The sequence below is a fragment of the Platalea leucorodia genome (genome assembly GCF_965183815.1).
Source record: "Platalea leucorodia genome assembly, chromosome: 7".
NCBI lineage: Eukaryota > Metazoa > Chordata > Aves > Pelecaniformes > Threskiornithidae > Platalea > Platalea leucorodia.
This window is the reverse complement of record NC_138829.1, coordinates 71,742,944-71,757,032: the sequence shown is the minus strand read 5'-3', so window position 1 is coordinate 71,757,032 and position 14,089 is coordinate 71,742,944. Positions and strand designations below refer to the sequence as shown.

Genomic DNA, 14,089 nt, shown 5'->3' with positions numbered 1-14,089 from the left:
GAGGGGACTCACCCAGCACCTTCGGCCTCAGCCTCTCGGCAGCTTGGGGACCTTTGGGAAGATGATGCCTCCCTGGGAGGTGACGGTGCCCACGGCTCCGGCTGTCCTCCTCTCCCCCGGAGACCGACGCGCTCCTGGAAGGGGCAGGGGGTCGGCGTGGAAAGCTGGGGCAAGCGGAGGTCCCGCCGCGGCCGGCTACTGAACAGGAGCTGGTGGCACCCAGACTTACGTGAGGGCACTCCCAGCTGGCAGGAGGGCCGGCAGGGCTCGGGCTGCGCGAGGTGGCACACGGAAGCGCTGCACGAGATGTACACCTGGAAGCCACCGGTGGGCCAGCGTCAGTGGCCAGCGGTGCTGGGGTGGGTTTGGGGGTGTTGGGACAACACTGGGGGGGCTCAGGGGGACCAGAAGGGACCTCTGAAGTCCACGACCAACCCCCGGGGCCGCCCCCCTCACCTCTCCCTCCAGCACCGCCATGGAGGGAGGCTCCACGAAGGTGAAGGTGGAGATGACGAAGCGCTGGTAGTGGCTCGGGAAGGGCAGCTGCGGCGAGGCCGGCCCCACGGGCACGAGCTGGGTCCTGTAGTTGTCCCCTGCGAAGGGGCACCTGGGCGTGCGAGAGGGACCCTCGGTTGGTGCGGGTGAGCCCCCCCCGCCAGCCCCTCCATCCTCCTGCGTCCCCCCTGTGCTCACCCGTCCACCAGGATGGGCCACTGGGGCTCGGCCGCCGCGTCGGTGCTGGGGGACGCCCAGCAGTGGTGCAGGACCAGCACCAGGTTGGGGTCCGTCTTTTGCAGGAGGCGAACCTCCACGTAGATGGGGTCCCGGAGGACCCTCACCAGGGGGTAGTCGCCGTCGGGGTGGTAGGAGCTGTAGTTCTCGTCTGCGGGAAGGGCGAGAGGCTGAGCGGGCTGAGGGCGCGGGGGTGGCGCGGGGTGGGGGGCGGCGGATGGGCTGCTCACCGGTGGCGATGCGCAGCTGGAGCCCCAGCGGCCCCAGCACGGCCATGGGGGCGGCCGTGGGGGGCACGGCCACCTCCATGCGGAGCGGCAGGAGGTCGCTGGCGTTGTAGATGCAGCGAGCCTGGAGGCTGCGGGGAGCAGAGCGGAGCTGGATGCCCCCCGCGCCCTCAGGTCCCCCAGCCCAAGGAGGGGTGGGTGCCGCCGGGGTCCCCACTCCCAGCAGGCGGAGGGGGAGCTGGGTGGGCTTTGCTGAGGGAGGGTCCTGCCTCTCTGCCCGGCTTCCCCCCCCTCCCCTTACATGTAAGTGCTGTCCCGCGTGATGGAGCCACGGGGGGACCCCTGGACGTCGATGGTAGAGATCAGTTGGTTCTCGTAGATCAGCCGGTCCTCGATCACCTGGGGCGGACACGCACATGGGGTCAGGGTCCCCACTTGCGATCTGGGGGGGATCTCGGAGAGGCGGGGGGACACATCCCTACTTGGACAGTGGTGCCGCACTGCGTGACGGGGAAGCGGAACATCACGAAGGCCTCCGTCACCCTGACGGGTTCGCAGCCGGCCTGGGTGCTGGCGAGGCGGACGCTGTCCAGGTTGTAGGGCTGGGTGACGATGCCCCGCGGCACCACCAGGACAAAGTGCCCGTCCAGCAGGCACTGCACCGTGGCTGCGGCACAAAGGAGCGAGCGACTCCATCAGCCTGAGCAGCCGGGACCTGCGGGTCCCCCTTCGCCACCCCAGCAAGGTGCCGGCCATGGCGGTCAGTGATGGGGGGGTCCCCAGGGACCCCCGCCCGGCATCCTACCCGTGTTGCCGTAATAGCAGGGCGCCATGCGGTCCATGTCATCGTAGCAGCAGCCCGCCTGCAGGCACGCTTCCCGGCCCTGCGGGGCCACACAGGGCATCCTCCCCGCCGCCACCTGGCACTGCTCCCGTGTCAGCTGGGTGCCTGGGGTGGCAGAGGGGGGACACTGCCCTCAGCACCACCCTGAGCATCCCCCTGCCCGCCCCGAGCACCCCCTCACGGCTGTGACGGGGACGAGGGAACACCCAGCCCCAGCTGCACCCCTCCATCCCACCACGTTGGCTTACCTGCCCCTGCCGAGGGGTAGAAGAGAGCCGTGGATTGCAGCAGACTGGGCTGGGATTGAAGCCCAGGACGCAGCAAGCCAGGCTGGGCTTGGGGTTGCAGTCCTGGGCGCACCAGACCCGGCTGGAGCTGAGCCTGAAGGCCAGGGCGTACCAAACCCGGTCGGGATTGGAGTCCTGGGTGCACTAAACTGGGTCGGGGATGGCTGGGATGCACCAGCCCGGCTTGGCTCTGGAGAGCCGGGCGCACCAGGCCTGGCTGGGACTGGGACTGGGACTGGGAGCCGGGGTGAGGCAGCCCAGCTTGGCTCTGGAGCCCAGGGCGCAGGAGACCAGCTTGGGAATGGGTCTGAAGGTTGGGACGAGCTAAGCCCGGCTGGCTTTGGGGCTGAGCTCCTGGGCGTACAAAGCCTGATTGAGTCTGAGCTCCAGCGTGCATTAAGCCAGACTGGACACCAGGGTGCACCAGCCCAGGCTGGTTTTGGCGCACAAGCCCTGGACGGAGAAGACCTGGCTGGTGCTGAGCTCCGGGGTGCACCAACCCGGGCTGGTTTTGGGTCTGAACCCCCGGGCGGAGAAGACCTGGCTGGTGCTGAGCTCCGGGATGCACCAACCCGGGCTGGTTTTGGGTCTGAACCCCTGGGCGGAGAAGACCTGGTTGGTGCTGAGCTCCAGGGTGCACCAACCCGGGCTGGTTTTGGGTCTGAACCCCTGGACGGAGAAGACCTGGTTGGTGCTGAGCTCCGGGGTGCAGCAGCCCAGGCTGGGCTGGGGGCTGCATGCCCGGGCGTATTAAGCCCCGCTGGGGCTGGGCGATGGGGTGAACCATGCCAGGCTGGGGCTGAAGCCCTGGGCGAACCAGGCTGGGCTGGGCTTGGGGCTGCAGCCCGGGGTGCACCAGGACAGGCTGGGTCCGAGCCACGGGGTGAACCTGCTCCGAGTGGGCTTGGGGAGAGAGCTGGGGTCCCGGGACGGAGAGAGCGGACTGGGACATGTGGTGCAGGAGGCCAGGCTGGGACAGGGGGACAAGGACGTCAGTCTGGGTCTGGTGGACATTGTTGCCCCGGTGCTCGGTGCGTGCGTTGCCATCGGTGAGGATCTCGTAGTCCCCTGGCTGCGGGCAGGTCATGTTGACTTCGTAGGAGGCAGCCAGGACCCCACTGAGCAGCATCTCCTCCAGCTGCACCCTCAGGACGTAGCGGTCCTCCTGCGGCAGGGCGGGAGGGACAGTCACCCCCAGCCGCCGGCGCCGGGGGGACGGCGGTGGGGATGGGACCCTCACCTTCACCAGGACGTGGCAGCCCTCGTAGCCGGAGGAGAAGATAACGGCACCGTCCGCCCCAGCATTGAGCCAGTGGAGGCAGATGGAGCAGTTGGCCACGTCAAAGCGGGTGCCGAACTCGTCTGTGGTGACACCGTGGGGACGGGGTAAGTGAGGTGGCACAACCGGGTGCCGTGATGCTCCCCGGGGAGGCAGGCACACAGAAACCCTCCCCGGCCCCACGGCCCCGCACCGAAAGCTCATTCAAGCCATTGGGCTGATCCCATCAAAGCACCAGCACCCCGGGGCACGCGGGTTTTGGGGTAACCGCAGGGTGATCCGGCACAAGGAGAGCCGGGGGGCTCGCGCCCGCCCTGCCCCCCACTCACCCATGACTTTGAAGCGGACGGTGCGGCCGCGGGTGGGGTACGCCAGCAGCTGCATGCCGTAGTCCCCGCAATCGTAGCGGTACCGCAGGAGCGAGAAGGCGGCTCCCGGCCCCGGGGGCAGGAGGAGCAGCAGCAGGAGGAAGGAGCAGCTCCGGCCCATGGCGGCAGCAGCGGTGAGCGAGGCCGGAGCACGGGGATCTCCGTGGATCAGCACTGAGGCCACGGATTTATACCCGGCCGGCTGGGACGCGGTGGGGGGGGGATCAGATGACCGGTGGGGCCGTGCCGGGACGGTGCCTCCTGCCCCGTGGCGGAGGGACGAGCTGTGCCCAGGGCTCCTCGCTCCCCTGCCACCAGCGACCTCGCTGCCCCCAGCCCTGTGGTCACCTCCCGTGGCCACGCCAGGGTGACCGGGGAGGAACCGAAAGCTGTTCAAAGAAACAGTTTGTCCTGCAGCAGGAGAGACTGGCCCTGTGACCGGGAAAGGAGATGGCACCGGCTGGGGTGCCCAGCTGGACCAAGCCATCAGGGCGAGAGGAGGGGGCTAGTGTGTGGCCACCTCCCCGCTTGCCACACAGCCTTAGGGTTTGCCACAAGCCGGTGGGGACAGCGGTGGCATCTGGCTCCCCGATGGACACCCCACTGCCAGGGCAGCTGTGGGACTGGGAGCCTGCGGAGGGACGGTGGCACGTCCCCGGTGAGGTCTGGGGACAATTGTCCCCAAATCACGCCCCGGCTCTGCCCCGCTGCCAGCGCCACGGGGAACCCAAAGTCCTTTCAAAGAGCACTTTGTCCCACGGCGGCGAGGAGTCGGGAGAAACCATTCCAGCAAATAGGCAATCGAGACTGCCGCCCTGAGCATGGCACGGGGCCAGGGGTCCCCAGGCCGCCCCTCGGCCCAGCCGGCACCTTCCCCTGCTCTGGGGTGCTCCCCGGCACCCCGCTCATGCCTGGCTGGGTGCTGCCTTCACCCTAGGGTGGTCGCGGTCCCGCCAGCTGTGCCATGGGATGCTCGTCCCCCGAGGTCCCCGCTTGAAGGCCAACCGCTGCGGTCAAGCGATGGGCAGGCATGCAACAAGAAGCCGGAGCTGGATTTCTCCGGCGCCCCGGGATGGGGCAGAAGAACCTTGGTCCCTTCGGGTGGCCGCTGAGCGCAGCGTTTTGTGGGTTCCCTCTGCCTCCCTCACCAGAAGTTTCCCTTCTGGGTCTTATCTTTATTGCAGATTAGACTGAGTCACCCCCACCCTCCGGGGCGCCGGTCACGGCCGGCTCCTGCACCCTGCCCCGGCACATGCTGGGCGTGAACGTGCCCAGATGCCTGTTTGCCACCCTCCAGCTGAGCCCAGGTGCCAACCTCAGCGTTTTGGGTGCTTAAAACCCTCCTGCCTTGTGGGAGCCGCTGTCCTCGGCATTCCCAGGGGAAAACCCACCCCCAGCTCCCACCGGCTCACAGCACCGAACCCGGGCTCATGGTTAAAAGGCGCACGGAGCTGAGGGTTTGGCCGTAGCCCCCCCCCTAAAACCTTAACCGCCTCATTAAAGAGCAGTAGCAGCTACAGCAACACCCCCTGAGCCGTGGCTGTGCCTGTATATGTACCTATATACACATAGGGGTCCTCCCGCGTGCCGTTGCCAGGACCCGGTGCCCCCATCCCATGAATGCAGGCAGGACCAGGCAGCGCCAACTGGCAGCGGGCACTTTATTGAGCGGGGCAACGAGCCCGGGGGCAGCTCCAGCCCCTTTCCCCTCACCTCCCCACAGCCATCACAGCTTCATGGTGGCAGTGGGGCCCAAGTGGAGCTCCAAAAACTGGACGATCTCCTGCCACGAGTGCTCCTGGGCCTTGGCGTGGGCTTGGGCTTCACCTCCCCACACCACCGGCCGGGGGGTCCCCCGAATGCTGGAGATGCTGCAGAGCGGGGAGCCGGGGGGCTCGATCAAATGCCCGGCCCCGGGGTAGGAAAGGAGGCGGCAGTTCTCCGGCGGCATCCGTGCCATGGCCAGCTCGGCGAAGAGCTTGCTGTTGAAGCTGCGGTCGGCCTCCCCCACCACAAAGAGGACTTTTCCCCGGATCTTCTCGGCCGGGATGGCTGAGGTGCTGTACGCGGGGTCCCGGGGGTCGGCGAAGATGGCTGAGTTGTCCCAGGCCCCCAGCTCTGCGAAGATCACACGCTCGGTGCGGTAGGGGATGGGGGGGATGCGGAGGTCTTTGTAGACCAGCGGGTTGCCGTGGAGGAAGGCCGTGCCGTTGATCCACACTGTGGCCACCACCTGTGGGAGGAAGCTGGCCATGGCCAGGGCCACCTCTGCTCCTTTGGAGACGCCGACGACGCCCAGGCCGGGACCTCGCACCTGCAGCGGGGGGAAACGGAGCCAGCTGGCAGCACCGCTCGCCGGGACGTCACCGGGATGTCCCCAGTCATGAGGACAACCCGTTGGCTGGGACATCCCTGGTCACCAGGACATCCTGCTCCCTGGGATGTCCCCAGTCACCAAGACATCCTTGCTTGCCAGGACATCCCCAGATCACCAGGACATCCCACTGACTGGGACATCCCTGATCACCAGGACATCTTGCTCACTGGGATGTCCTCAGTCCCCAGGACATCTCACTGGGATGTTCCCAGTCACCAGTACATTCCTGCTTGCCAGGACATTCCCCAGATCACCAGGACATCCCTGGTCACCAGGACGTCCTACACACTGGGATGTCCTCAGTCACCAGGACATCTTGCTTATCAGGATGTCCCTGGCCAACAGGACCTCCCACTCACCAGGATGTCCCCAGTTGTCCCCCCTGGCTTGCAGGGGCCACCCACTGCGCTGCAGGGCTCACCTTGGGGTGCCGGAGGAGCAGCTCGGCCGCCTCCTCGAAATACTCCAGGTCGAGCTGGGTCAGGGTGCGGGGCAGGTCATCATAGGCGAAGAAGGCCAGCGCCAGCACCGCAAAGCCCCGGCTGGCCAGCAGCCCCGCACGAAACTCAATGAGGCCGCCCGCGCCCCCGAACAGGTCGATCACCCCCGGGAAGGGTCCCGGTCCTGCGGGCAGCCAGAGAGAGACCGTCACTGCCGGGGGCAGAGGAGCCACCGCTGCCACCCCACGCCCCGGGGGTCCCGCCTGGCCCTGGGGGTGTCCCCGGGGGGGGGCCGAGGCCAGGCATCCCGGGGTCCCCCGTGCCCCGCTACTCACCGGGTGGCAAGAAGAGGGCCCCGCGGACCCTGCCCTCCCGGATGGGCACCCGCTGCATGCCGGGACCCACGTACCACCGCTCAGCCTCGCAGGAGGCCAGCGGCTGGTCCTGGGGTCCGGTGACCAGGCAGAGGCCATCAAAGACCTCCAGGTGGACGCGGTAGGGGCTGCCGGCCACGTCCCGCTTGACCAGCCGTCGGAACAGGGTGTCGGGCTGCAGGAACCAGAAGAGCCCCATGGGCCAGACGCCGGTGTAGCTGCCACCCAGGGCGGCGTGGCGGCCGGGATCCACCTCGCCCGCCTCGTCGGCGCGGAAGAAGGCACGCGCCTGGAAGCACTCGCCGTGCTCGTCCGTCAGCGATGCCCGCAGGGTGATGAGCTGGGAGGGGGACAGCCCCCGCACCTGCACCTCCACCGGCCGGTCGGCCAGCGAGGACCGCGGTGTCACCGTCACCTCCACCATGGTGCACCTGGGGACAGGGATAAGCATCACCCCCAAGCATCCCCCACGGTCGCCCTGCCCAGGGAGGGGGCTCCTTGGTGGCCCACCGCGGGCTGGCAGCAGGGGACTGTCCCCAGGGACCCTAAGGAGGGGGCCACGGGATTTGGCGATCACACGATGGGGTTTGCAGCCCAGCCGGTCCCGCTGGCATCCCCCTCCTTCCTGCGTCCCTGTCCCCCCCACCCCAAGGACATGAGCACCTCCCACCCTCCGACCCCAAGCCCCCCTCCAGCAGCCCCCCCAAACCTGCCTGGCAGCAGGGACACCCCTTTTTCTTCTGTCACCCCCTCCCGGCGTCCCCAGCACCCACCATTCCCTCTCCCCATCCTCCTCCTCCTCTGCACCCGGGGCCCGGCCCAGGGTAGGGGGTCAGGGGACAGGGGCGAGCTGGGGGCAGGGGCTAGGGCCCCCCCCGGTCCCCTGCAGCCCCCGTTTTCCCCTCCGTGCAGCAGGGCGGCCAGGCAGGCCGCGGCAGCAGGCAAGGTGCTGGCCCCGGTCCAGCCCTGGGAGGAGACGCCAAGTTCGCCCACGTACGCCCTTGCCGGAAAAGCAGCCCCCCAAAAACCCTGGGCACCTGCAAGCCCTGAAGCCACGGGGATGGGCTCCACGTCCCCGCTCTTACCCAGCCGGGGCGAAGGCTAAGCTGGTGCTGCAGCTCTGGGGAGGGAGTGGATGGGAAAGGCAGGGCTCTCGTATTGCCTCAGCAATTATTAACCCAGGAAGCGACGAGGGCAAAGCCCTCCCGTCCCATGACCCCAGCCAGGCTGGCAGCCGCCCTGCTGCACCCCACAGCTCCTGCCAGGGCCCGCACCCCTTGCCTGCAGCACCCAACAGGGGCTACCCTGGGTGTCGGTGGGAACCCCACCCTAATTCTTACTCAATGGGGGCAACAGGGAGCTTATTGGGGTCCCCTGAGATGCCCCCAGCCTGTGATTAACCCACGTCCAGGCTTTGCTCTGCCTCGGGGGGGGCACAGGGCCAGCTCCCCCCATGGCCACTGCTCATCCTGGGGCCACAACCTCGTCCCCCCCCTCCAGCTGCCACCCCAGGATGAAGCTCCACCATGCCCACCCATGCCAGGGCTCCCTGCTGCAAGCAAGGGCTTATCCTCCCTTCGTGACAGGCTCCAGGGCTCATTCCCTGGGGAAAAGACCCCTCTTCGAGGAAGGGGTGAGGGGCCACGGCGCTCTGCAATCCCAGGAAGGCTGAGGGAGATCTGCCTCGGCAGAGAGAAGGCCCCGAGCTGGAGCCACCAGCCCCCCCGAGCTGTTAGAGGCGAGGCTGGGTCAGTTCCTATTCATTTTTATAAAGAAAAAGCAGATTTGGGCAGCTGAAGCAGTTCTCCTTCCAGTCCCCAGCAACACCCCGACTTCACAGGGCAGGGGGGATCCAGCAGCTGGTTCCTGCAGGTCACGGCGCTGCGCAACCCGCCCCAGCTCTGTCCCGCTGTCTGTCCAACACCAAGAGCCTGGCCAGCGACTCCTGCCCGCCGAGCCGAGGAAGCACCCCTGGAGAGGAGCAGGACCCGCAGAAATCCCGGCTGCCCGGGCCGGGCATCGTGGTTCCCCGTCTCCCGTCTCAATCTGTGGCCGTTTTGCGCCGCACGGGTGTCTTCTGGAGCAGGGCCAGCGTGTCCCGCTTCTCCACCCGCCGCAGCTGCTTCTTCTTCGCCCGTTTGAGCTTCAGCGGGTTCCGGATCTGGGGAGGGGAGGAAGAGGGGGCTTTCAGGCACAGAGATGGCGCCGGGGGGAGCCGGGAGGGACGGGCACGGCAGGGCACAGCCCCAGCTGGAGCCAGGTCCCTCCACAGGGAGCTGCGGGATGGGATCTTCTTCCTCCCGCTGCCAAAGCAGCGGACGTAGCAATGATCAAAGTCTGTACACGAAGCCGTCCGGCTCCTGATCAGATTTACCCTAAAACTCCTCCCTGGGACCATCTCCAAGTTGCCCCAGCTCCTGTGTCAGAGGGGACAGGCAATAACTCCATCCTCACCATCACCATGAGGTCTTCACCACTCCCACCCCGAGCTCCGGGGTCTCTTCCAGACAGAAAAGCCCTGACTTGCCCACCACAAAGCCCAGTGTGCTTGGATCCCCGTCGATGCCGAGTTTCCCTTGCTCTATCACCCCGTGTGCCAGGGATCCCCAGGGTCACCCCCTCCCAGGTCTTCTCAAGCTTGAAAGAGAAGCTGTGCCCCCACCCCACCCTGCAGGACACCGGCTGCCTGCTCAGCAGAGGAGACACCCTCCGGGTACAGCTGGGTTTGGCTGGATTTCCCCAATCTTCCCAGTGCTGCCCACAGAATCCTTCAAAGAAGGAGCCAGGGAGAAGAACTGGAGCCCAGTGTCCGGGGTTTGGAGGGCACCGAGTCTGCCAGGCCACCGCGGTGCCCCCAGCCAGGAGCGGGGCTGCCACTCACCACTTGGACGATCTCCGCTTTCCGCTCATTCTCCAGGCGCCGCTTCAGGTTCTCCTCCCGCCGCCGCTTCTTCTCCTGTGGGAGCAGCACCAAAACGTTCCCTGCAGGTCCCTCCCTCCCTCCGGGCTCAAACCAAACCAGCATCGACCCGCGGCTGACACAGACACCACTCAGGGAGCTGCACGGCTACAAGCGACACCTGCCCAAGCATGAAATCCGCTGCACAAAGCCAAGCCAGCAGCTCTTTTCCCCCCCGGCACGAGGCTTGAACTGAACGAGCAAGTTTATTCCGAGTCAGTGACTTGCAGCATGTGACTGTCGCAGCCTGGATTTGGCAGGACGACAGGGAATTCACTGTCCCAGCTGCCCGCGAGAAGGGTGAAGCAGGCACCCCGCAGGGCTTTGCCACAGTAATGCCACGGTCCCGAAGCCCAGGATACGGGCAGAGACACAGGGTTGTGTGTGGAGAGAAGCGGAAAGCCACTGATCACAGCCTGACTCTGCAACGCTTGCCCCAGCGAAGGGAGCGGGCAGAGCCCCTGGCTGCCCGGCAAACCTGCCCCACGCGGTGCCGGTGTCACAAGCACGGTCGCTGCCCCACAGGGACAGCAGGCACGGAGGGGCTGGGCGACGCTGCCTGCAGGGTCCTGAGCCCCAGGCCCAGCTCCCGAGTCCCGGTACCTCTCGCTCTCTCTGCTTCCCCTCCTGTAGCTGCCGCGCCAGGTCCTGGACGAGCTTCCTCTCCTGCCGTTCCTTCATCTTCCGCGCCCAGGAGGAGCGAAGGGCCTTGTCCTGGATCATGTGTGAGAACCTGAGCAGGCAGACGTGCCGGGTCAGCAGCCGGAGGAGGCAGAGCCGAGCTCCCCAGGGCTCACAGAAACCCCCCACAGCTGGGCCCCTCTCCAGAAACTCCTCAGACCAGAACTCTGTGACAGTCCCCCAGCTCAGAGCCTCCCGCAGCAGCCTCAGCCCCTGGACATCCCCTCCAAACCTTCCTCCCAGCTCCGGGCTCCCCCAAAACAGCTTTGTCCTCCCTCAACTCCATGGGTAGCTCCGGAATCCCCCTACAAACCACCCCCATGGCCCCATCAAAGCATCCCTGCCCACCGCACGTCCCTCCCCGCTCAACCCAGCCCTAAAACGGCCCCGTCCCCCCCAGAGCCTCCCCCCAAAGCCTCTCCCCAGCCCCAAACTCCCCACACCGCCGTGCCTCCACCACAGATCCCCCCTGGAGACACCATCCCCGCCGAGGCCTAACCGCCCCCACCCCGGGCCCACCGCTTCTTGCCGGGGTCCTTCCACACCCGCCCCGACTTGGGCCTGCCCCGCGGGATGGCCGCCGCCGCCTCCTTTCGCTTCTTGGCGGCTTTCCGACGCCGCCGGGCCGGGGCCGGGGCCGGGGCCGGGGTCGGAGCCGCCCCGCTGGGCTCCTCGGGGCCCGGGCCCGCCCCGCTCTCCCCCTCCATGCTCCACGCGTCCCCTTTGCCGATGTCGCCGTGAGATGACGTCAGAGAGGCGCCGCGCCAGCACCGCGCGCACGCTCAGAGAGGAAGCGAGGCGACGCCGAGCCCCCGGCCGCCATTTTGGTGTCGGGCAGCACTTCCCGCCTCCCCAACGGCGCCCGGCGGAGGCCGCCATGTTTGTGCCGGGCAGACGAGTACCGGTGCCCATCATCCCGTCGTCGCGGCGGCTCTCCATCCCCTCACTCCCACCCGGTGCGAGGGACCGGGGAGGCCCTCCCCGACCCCTGAGCGAGCCCCGGAGACACGCGTGGCCTGGGCGGGAGCGGGGAGAGGCCTTTATTGGGGGCCGAACCCATGGAGGGGAGCGGCCTCCCCACCGGGGCCAGGCCCAGGGCCGGGGTGCGGAGGGGTCTCGGGCTCCGGCCGGCTCCACCGTCAGGAACCAGGGAGGCCCCCCATGGCTCCAAAACCTCGGCTGCAGCGGGGCTGGGGCGTGCAGTGGTTCTTAACAGGGGCTGGCGGTGGGCTTGGCTGTGGCTACAGCACCTGGGAGAGGAAAAAAGGGGGGAAATCCCGCTTTTGGGGTTATTCAGAGAGACCCCACCATGGGCCACTGGCCCAGGGAGGCCCCTCAGGGGAAAGAAGGGGGTGGGCGATGCCTCCCCGCTCCCACCAAAACGTGGGAGCTGGCCCCAAGTCTTCCCTCACCATGGGCCTGTAGTTGTGCTGCTTGATGGCGTTGTGGCCGAAGGCCAGGGCCGCCACCGCCACGCAGAACTCCAGGAGGCAGAAGATGACGACTATGGAATCCAGCCCGTTGCTCAGCATCTGCGAGGAGGAGAGTGGAAGGGTCCCGCAGGGTCCCGCTCGCTGGCATCGCCCCTCGTCCCCCTCCCCTGCCTGGCAGCCGCCCTGTTTGCTTGTCCTCAGCTCCACCGCCTGAGGCTCTACCTTGTTCTCAGCTCTGAAGCACCACTCGCCTTTCAGCTGGTATGGCATGCTGGTCTCGCAGCTGGGGATGTCACGAGTGATGGCCGTGGTGTGGATGAGAGTGGCCACCAGCGTGCTCAGGATGACCCCCATGTTGACAATGCAGCAGGTCTTCACCTGTGTGGGTCACCTCGCGTCAACCAGCAGCAGCTTTGTCCCTTCTGCTCCTGCCAGGAGCTGTGCAGGTGACAGCCCACCCGGCCAGAGACCCCGGTGAGGTGCCACAGAGCTGAGGGAGCGGCCGCCTGGGGCTTTCTGTTTGAGCTGCCTGACCAGGGGCACCTCCAAGCTGGATTGTTCAACTCAGGTCAAATAAACTCCTGGAAAAGCCACCCAGGGCAGCCACCCTCCGTGACACCTTTTCTCCCCATCATCCAAGACTTGTTCCACCAGGCCCCAAGCATCTTGCGGAGGCCCTGAAGCGTGAAGGATCGCCCACCCTCTGGTCGATGGGGAGAGAGCTGGACACCTCCCAAGGGCGAGACAGGTCTTAGGTGCCTCTCTCTAGACCCCGCGGGGTGAATCCAGGCTGCAGAGGGGTCCTGCCAGCTGCTGAGAGGGGCAGAAGTCGCAGAAGCAATGGGGAGGTGCTTTGTCCCTCCCAGCCTGGCTGCGGGGAACCCCCTTACCAGCAAGATGTTATCTCTTTTTTCACTTTCCACCAGCAGAGAGCCTGAGACCAGGAGCTGCTCAAAAAACAGAGGAAGGAGGGTGTCAGCAGCAAGGCACCCCTCCCTGTCACCCATCCCGGCACCCCTCTGGCTGCAAATCGGTGTTCAGGGCTGCACGCACACACCCTCCGTCCCCAGAGGGGACAGCTGCAAGATCTGGGTGTAAGAGGCGGCTCTGGTGACGAGAGGATCTGGCCCTCGATCCACTGAGATCCCCCTGTCCTCATCAGACGGCGAGGAGGAGAAGGCCCTGCATGCCCCTGCTTACCAGGAGCCCGAGCCAGAAGAGGACCCCGCTGGCCACAGGGAGGGAAGGGTTCTCGTACTCTGACACCGTCAGGATGATCCCAAAGCAAATGTGGATGATCCCGGTGAAGATGTGGATGGTCTGGGGAAGGATGGAGGAGAGGAATCCCCCCCGGTCACTCTTAGCCCAAAGCGCTGCCTGTCCACCAGCACCGGCAAAGGATGGATATCACCGTTGCCGTTAGCCGCGTCCCACCCCGATCCCACTGTCGCACCGCGTCCCGGCTGCGCCCCGCAGTGCCGAGAAGGGACTCGCCACAGCTGGCCGTGCTGGCGCTTGGCGCAGCGGCGCGAGCCAGCAAAGGGAGCTGGTCCCGAATGTCACCTCTGCCCCAGCCAAGAAGAACCTCAAGCAGGGGATACTCAGTCCCCGCTTTGTCCCCAAGGTGCCCCGTCCCCCCGGGACGCCGCGGTCTCACCCCCAGCGCCTTGGGCTGAGCCTTTCTGAAGCCTCTGACTTGAAATGACACAGCGGACGCGGACGGCTTGGAGCTGGAGACCAGCTGGGCCGCTCGGGGATCTGTGGCCGGGATAACCTCCGTGATGATCCTGACGCCGCTGGAATCGGTCACCGTGGTGGCTGCCATCGCCTGTGGGCAGAACGGGGCTGGGGAGCCGGCGAAGCCGAAGGACCAGGCCAGCTCCCACCCTGCCCAGGGACCAGCACATGGGACGCGTCCGTGTGAGCGGTGACACAAGAAGCGCTGCCATCCTCTTACAAGGATGTCCCACACCCCATCCTGCACCCCACACCTCGCCCCCCACCCCGGTACCTCCTTCAGCCTGGGCTTGCCCTCCTCCTCCTCCTCACAGCCGCCGTTAGTGGTCCCTTCACTGGCCGAACCTCCCC

General features: G+C 66.9%; 4 protein-coding genes across 5 annotated transcripts; all 4 read right to left on the bottom strand.

Moving 5' to 3' along the window:
- Positions 1–27: 27 nt before the first annotated feature.
- ZP1 (zona pellucida glycoprotein 1) lies at positions 28–3,858 on the bottom strand (the record flags this gene model as incomplete). Its single annotated transcript, XM_082317652.1, has 11 exons — positions 28–134; positions 230–314; positions 457–607; positions 694–883; positions 963–1,090; positions 1,261–1,358; positions 1,442–1,626; positions 1,765–1,908; positions 2,052–3,255; positions 3,331–3,452; positions 3,699–3,858. The coding sequence occupies 11 exons, from the start codon at positions 3,856–3,858 to the stop codon at positions 28–30; spliced, it is 2,574 nt and encodes an 857-aa protein (XP_082173778.1).
- Positions 3,859–5,463: 1,605 nt separating this feature from the next.
- LOC309592964 (acyl-coenzyme A amino acid N-acyltransferase 2-like) lies at positions 5,464–8,543 on the bottom strand (the record flags this gene model as incomplete). 2 transcript variants are annotated; one of them, XM_082317013.1, is made up of 4 exons in its annotated part: positions 8,463–8,543; positions 6,890–7,359; positions 6,536–6,738; positions 5,464–6,051 (listed from the first exon to the last, which is right to left on the bottom strand). In XM_082317013.1, the coding sequence occupies exons 2-4, from the start codon at positions 7,350–7,352 to the stop codon at positions 5,464–5,466; spliced, it is 1,254 nt and encodes a 417-aa protein (XP_082173139.1). In that variant the 5' UTR covers positions 7,353–7,359; positions 8,463–8,543. The 2 variants fall into 2 exon arrangements, with proteins under 2 accessions (XP_082173139.1, XP_082173138.1); XM_082317012.1 differs by lacking the exon at positions 8,463–8,543 and having other exon boundaries at positions 6,890–7,591.
- Positions 7,728–11,279, bottom strand: CCDC86 (coiled-coil domain containing 86). The gene is made up of 4 exons (XM_082317014.1): positions 11,088–11,279; positions 10,491–10,620; positions 9,810–9,884; positions 7,728–9,089 (listed from the first exon to the last, which is right to left on the bottom strand). The coding sequence occupies exons 1-4, from the start codon at positions 11,273–11,275 to the stop codon at positions 8,970–8,972; spliced, it is 513 nt and encodes a 170-aa protein (XP_082173140.1). The 5' UTR covers positions 11,276–11,279; the 3' UTR covers positions 7,728–8,969.
- Positions 11,280–11,809: 530 nt separating this feature from the next.
- Positions 11,810–13,826, bottom strand: LOC309593160 (membrane-spanning 4-domains subfamily A member 15-like; the record flags this gene model as incomplete). Its single annotated transcript, XM_082317315.1, has 6 exons — positions 11,810–11,818; positions 11,981–12,100; positions 12,224–12,379; positions 12,892–12,948; positions 13,202–13,321; positions 13,659–13,826. The coding sequence occupies 6 exons, from the start codon at positions 13,824–13,826 to the stop codon at positions 11,810–11,812; spliced, it is 630 nt and encodes a 209-aa protein (XP_082173441.1).
- Positions 13,827–14,089: the final 263 nt, after the last annotated feature.

Bases quoted from the DNA above. Each gene is read 5' to 3' on its own strand.
- CCDC86 (XM_082317014.1), bottom strand. From the start codon at position 11,275: ATGGAGGGGGAGAGCGGGGCGGGCCCGGGCCCCGAGGAGCCCAGCGGG. The intron at 9,885-10,490 runs GTACCGGGACTC...CTGCTCCCACAG, and splicing joins GGAAGCAGAGAGAGCGAGAG to GAGAAGAAGCGGCGGCGGGA. The intron at 9,090-9,809 runs GTGAGTGGCAGC...TCCCCTCCCCAG, and splicing joins AAGCGGAGATCGTCCAAGTG to ATCCGGAACCCGCTGAAGCT.